Genomic DNA, 6000 nt, shown 5'->3' with positions numbered 1-6000 from the left:
AATGTGATTGTGGGCTTGCAACATCTTGTTTCACGTGAAGCTGATCCACTTGACTCACAGGTAAAACCTGTTACATTCTTATGTAGTGTGAACCAATCTTATCATAATTTCTATGGAGTATTGATTCCTTGTTTGGGTTCTTACTTAGATTGTTTACACTCGTCCGTTCTCACTGAAAAATTGATTGGAATATAGATGGCACTGCTTGCTGCTTGCTTTTGTTAAACAATGATAACTGAGCACCTACTCTAGATTCATCCCCTTGTAAAATGACTGCAGCACTAGTTATTACAGTGGTGTTCTGCATTTTGGTGTGCAGTCTAACATAGTAGTGACTGTCTGAAACTATCCCAACTGCATTGTTTTACAGTCTTTGGTTGTATAGAAATAAACTTTGTGATAAGGAAAATGGCAACATTGAGATACAGAGGAAGAGCTTTCCTTTTTATGGTGGAGTGGGTGTTGCAGGAAGACCTAGCGGTACTTAAGGTATTTGGAAGTAGATTAAAATCACAGACCTGTCCTGCCTACTGCCATTAAGGGGTGGTCATACATTAGATATTTAATTACCCTTTGATGATGCAAGAGTATTATCAAATATTATTGAACTTCTCTTGAAGAAGAGAACTGAAGGAATCTTTTCCTCTAGCGTCAACTTTCAAATATTTTGTTCACCAATTTCTTATCCTCCAATAATCCTATCCTTTGGAAATTCATGTCATTTGTGCTGCTCCTGTTAGAACTTGGTGCATGTGCATAAAGTTTTGGCTTCCTTAATTCATGATTAGCAACGTTATTTATTTTGTAAATGCTCTCAAATAAACTAAAGTATATATTTTCAGGTAGTCACGGTTGGAAAATTTCAAGGAGGTGATGCATTCAATGTTATTCCAGATTCTGTCAGAATTGGTGGCACTTTCCGTGTCTTTACACGGGAGCTTTAATGCAACAAGCAGCGTAAGGAGGTCAGTCAAATCACACATGTAATATGTATATTATGAAAGGATTGATTGATTTCTTTGTTTTCTTGAATATATTAAAAGAAAATAATTAGTTCGCTACTTAATTATTTTCATATTTATACTTTGTTCATTTTGGTTTCGTCTTCAAGTGCTGTGTAAATAGTTTTTCTTTTAATACAAACAACCACACGTTCCAAAACTTTGGCAACAAAAATCTGATTTGCTTCTTTTGACAGGTCATAATGGGACAAGCTTCTGTACAAAGGTGCAGTGCAACTGTCAATTTCCTTGAAGATGAGAAACCTCTGTCCCCTCCGACCATAAACCATAAGGACCTGCACGAACACTTCCGGAATGTAGCTGGAGATATGCTTGGCATCCACAGAGTCAAAGACCATCAACCATTGATGGGATCTGAGGATTTTGCATATTACCAAGAAGCAATACCTGGATACTTTTTCTTGCTTGGAATGGCAGATGACAAACTTGGACCTCTGCATATGCATACATCTACCACTTCCAAATCAAGATGCACTTCCTTTTGGTGCTGCACTTCACGCTTCTTTTGCTATTAGGTATTTGCTTGAACTCCAACAGGAAGTTCCTTTGCCAGCACAAGAATACCATGATGAATTATAAAGGGCTTAGTGACTAATTTGTTGGTTCAAACATTACCAAGTCTTCATTGAGTATTGGAGGATGAGATTCATATTGCAGCAACTGTGCACCAAAATGATTCTTTCCTAGGTAAATTATACACAAATATACCAAGGTTTAGCTCTCATTGATGTTGTAATTTTGAGATCATATTTGTCAAATAAGTTGGATGATGCTCCGCGATACACGCATTTGCTGATAATACGATCCATGGTGGTTTTTGGGTACCGTCTTGGTATTCTCTTTCTAAACCGATGGTCTTCCTCTCTCCGTGATGAGAGTTCAGAAATTGTACAACGATGAGCATTTTGCCTCAGACCATTATAGAGGCCCCTGCACTAGAAGGGATTCTACTTGAAGGGCTCAAACTTGGAGACATAATAACAGCATGAACTATTATTACACAAGTGACTATTTTGTCTTTCTCTAGGCTGCAGGCATTTCGTTAATGAGGTTTAAATAGAGAGAAAGAGGGGAGGTTAATCTTTTCAATATATTTTATCCTCCATGTAATATAAACTATGTTCAGATATATCAAGTAATCAAGAGCAATTATCTCTGCATCTGAATTCCCCATGGCTTCATTAAAAAAAAAAACAAACTTACTTCAAGCTGGCATTGCATCAGGAGATTGTTTTTTAAGTACTAGAAATGGAGTAAGAAAATTTCATAAAAAGAAAAAGAAATGGGAGGTCAGGATATTTATTGAATGAAATATGATTCAGTGGAACTACATTCAATCAATTCCCCACCAGATATGGATATAAATCATTATTGTACCAGAAAATTTCTAAGATGCTACTTTTTAGGTCCTATTTTTCTATACATACAATATGCTTTAACATTAAGTTTCAAAAAACCTATTGAATTTGGGTAAAAAGGAATCAATCTCAACAGACAGGTCTGGGGTTAACTCAAAACTACACTCGCATGCTCCCATCAGAACTTTGCTAAACACGCAGTTTAGAAGCCAATGATATGTCAAAATCCAAATACTTTGGATGCTAATTCTAATAGAGGTTCCAAAGCACTCGGGGCAAACTTTCTTGCAAAAAGAAAACAGAGTGAGGTTGGTTGGTTGTTGTAAAGACATGTGTCACTTCCAGCAATTTTCTTGAAGAACTCCTCTGTAACATCAGCTTTGCCGAATGTAGCTGGATGAGCACCACCTCTTGACCAGTCCACATAAGTAAGGGTCCTGTTTGCCAAAAGATGTGGAGTCTCAATGCTAAGCATTGTCTGAAAGTAGTGCTCATCCACATAACATGCTGGTTTGCAAAAGTCTCTGAACTTAGGGTAGTAAGTTGTGTCTCCTACAATTCTAACTGCAAGTTTCCGATTAATCTCAAACCACTGAGACCCTTTACGCCACTCAGTGAGATTGACCAGGGGCCATGCGCGCCTGCCATAGCTGCCCTTCCCAGATGGCCCAATTTCATCAAATGAACCCATAAAGCTGTACCTGGATCTTGATAAGTAGTGATAGACAATGCTTAAGTTGTAGAGAGGAATACATGCCTCAGAAAGGAGGACAAACCATTCATTTGAGATATCGAGCAACGCATTAGCTAGGAGTCTCCTCTCAGCATCACACATACTCATCTCTCCCCACTCTGCTACCTGAATCATATAATATAAATGGTCACATGTCTTAATACAAGAGAACAAGTAAGTTCCAAAAAACATGCTTAAGATGCCATAGAAAATTATTGAGGTGCCCGAATCTTGTCAAAGAATTGGCTGCCATAAAATTTACCGAGTTAAAAAATAAATGTTCTAATGCTGTCAATATAAAGTGCTAAATGTAGGAAAGAGGCATGTCAGAGAAATGTTTCTGTGTATACATAAAGGTATCTAATGTTTGATAATCAGGTGCCCTTTTCTGTAAATAACCAACAGGGGAAAAAATTTGCAACCACAACATGTTCCTTACTGATCAATGAACTTATTACTCTCACTAGATACTCCATTGCAGTGCATAAACATTGGTAAATGTGGAAGCAAAATGCGCGCTGTACAAGGATGGTCAGAGAATGCTCCTAAACAACACCAAAACATGGCAAGAATTGACATATTGAAACAACATAAGAACAGCAAATAAAGATTTCTACATCATACATGGCCTGCAGGAGCTCATCCTTCAATACCTTTTAAATGAAAAATTCAAAAGTATTCCTTTTAAACATACAATGCAAATGAACATCAGCATACAATCTTCATAACCCAGTGTACAACCTAAAGGACAGATTTTGACTGCTGAGAGATTGGAGAAATTATTCTGGTACTATTGAAAATTTTACACCATTTTTTTGATCAAGTCATTTTCATTATTGGCAAGTTTACACTTCCCCTAATTATTAAACCACAGATAGGGCACCATCTCACAAGATGCACACCAAATGCATGAAACAAATTCAATGAGAGGAATGCCATTAAGAAAATCTGGGTAAGAATCATTCTAGAGAATTGTCCAAAAACATGTAGGAGCACTAGTAATAATTATGAAAAGACTTAAGATACCTGGCTCGGGATTTGTCTCTTGTGAAACACTGACGAAGGCGAGAAGTTAGCATTATAAGATGGCAGTGAATGGACGTAGATGGAGTAAAGCCCTTCGTGTCCTTTGAAAAACCGCTCCCAAAGAGGTTCCATTGGCAATGGTCCCTTAGTTAAGAACATGAAAGCAATCTTGGGAACTCTTTTAAAAGGATAGTCGTTTATTTGAGGAGCAGATGAAGCCAGCCAAAGCAACTCTGTGTCATTCATGTCGTGCAACAGATTAGATGGAGGTCTAATCCGGCTTTCTAAACTACTTGGCTCTTCAAAGCAAGGCCTAATAGTGGATGGTGCTGTTGGAGCCACATGTTGAACTCCAAAAAAACGAATCGTGTGCATACTCAAAATCGAAACCCCGATACCCAGGACTACAAACATCACAAGAAATTGAACTAGTCTCAAAGGCACGGCCCTAGCATGGCTGGATTTAAATGCAGTAGCAGGGTCCTTGCCTTCCTCCAATGCCACCACCCTTGACTGCATCTTGATTCAAATCTCAATCAAACCCAACTGTCAGCAAAGAAAAAAAAAAAATTCAAATTCAAGTTCTGGGTTATGCAATTTTCAAAACATCTGATTTATTTTTTTGGTCTGAAAAACATCTGATTCAGCAACACCCTTCTTTTGAATTTGAATTACCCCAGATTCTGAAAAAGGACTTTACAATAAGCATAATGAAGAATGTTTGGTTTTTGCGGTATGGGTTTTCAAATATATGCAACAACGGAAGCCCATAATGCATCACAGATTCAACCAGATCAAGATCACATCATTAAGTCAAGAACATCAGTCCTTTTGCCGAACATGAGATTCGTTAAACATAAGGCTCTAGGCAAGAACAGGAAAGTTTCGGATCAGAATTCAAATCACAAGCTAATATTCCCATCTTTTTGGCAAATATGAACAAGCATGCAACATGGTGACAGAAAGAGACAAAAAAGGAAAAAACGAAACGGGGAAGAATCTATTATTACCATGTGCGTTGCACAAACAGGGGCTATTTGTGGCTGCGTGAATGCTAGATACGTTTGACGAACCAAAGCAGATCGGTTCACACTTTTGTCAACTTCAATTGTGTTGAGTTGCGCCGGCTTCCATTGAATGAACGAGGGAATGAATTTGTGCTTTGTTTGTGATGAGAGAGAGAGAGAGAGAGAGAGGTTTAAGGGGCTCTGTTTCCTCTCTGTTTTTATATGTCCCGTGGGCTGTTTGAAACTTTAAAAAAAGTAGGAAGAGAAAAGTAAAACTGAAGCATTTAAAGAGAGAGAGAGAGAGAGAGAGAGAGAGAGTGACAAACAGAGAGTGTGTGAGGGTGGTGGAAAAATCGAGGAGGGTGTCTTGGGGGATTTTGTTTTGTTTTGGTCGTTTTGGAGTTTGGGGAAAGCAAGGCAAAGGCAAATACGCGGTCGTGCCTCAGTAAGCTCATGCCTTGCGTCTTAATGTTCTCTTCCTGCGTTTGTGTGTGTTTTTCTTATGTGCACGTGTTAGGCTCTATGGGTTTGCTGTGTCAATCAATTGTTCACTTTCTGTTTCCCTTAATTCTTTCCATAATTCCTTTGATTTTTTTTTTCTTTCCTTTTTGTTCAAACAAAATCTTTGAATTTTTATATTAAAACTTGCCCAAACCCATCTATAACAAATTTAAGAACCCTTATAGGAATGTTATCAGTAATTTTAATTAGAACCCTTGTTACCAATTATACGAGTCTTTACCCCCAACTAAATACATCTCCAACTTACTGCACTGTTTTTTAAAAATAAAAACAAAATATTTCGACATATCTTGTGTATAACCTAGTGTACCTGAAACATGCCAAAATTACTC

At 37.8% G+C, this 6000-nt stretch overlaps 1 protein-coding gene across 2 annotated transcripts; it reads right to left on the bottom strand.

The window, feature by feature from the left end:
- Positions 1–2284: 2284 nt before the first annotated feature.
- LOC103342870 (glycosyltransferase BC10) lies at positions 2285–5545 on the bottom strand. 2 transcript variants are annotated; one of them, XM_008246526.3, is made up of 3 exons: positions 5150–5545; positions 4140–4685; positions 2285–3239 (listed from the first exon to the last, which is right to left on the bottom strand). In XM_008246526.3, the coding sequence occupies exons 2-3, from the start codon at positions 4656–4658 to the stop codon at positions 2601–2603; spliced, it is 1158 nt and encodes a 385-aa protein (XP_008244748.2). In that variant the 5' UTR covers positions 4659–4685; positions 5150–5545; the 3' UTR covers positions 2285–2600. The 2 variants fall into 2 exon arrangements, with proteins under 2 accessions (XP_008244748.2, XP_008244749.2); XM_008246527.3 differs by lacking the exon at positions 5150–5545 and adding an exon at positions 4815–4960.
- Positions 5546–6000: the final 455 nt, after the last annotated feature.

The sequence above is a fragment of the Prunus mume genome, linkage group LG4 (assembly GCF_029339155.1).
Source record: "Prunus mume cultivar Tortuosa linkage group LG4, ASM2933915v1, whole genome shotgun sequence".
NCBI classification, from domain to species: Eukaryota; Viridiplantae; Streptophyta; class Magnoliopsida; order Rosales; family Rosaceae; genus Prunus; species Prunus mume.
This window is presented reverse-complemented; position numbering and strand designations above follow the sequence as displayed.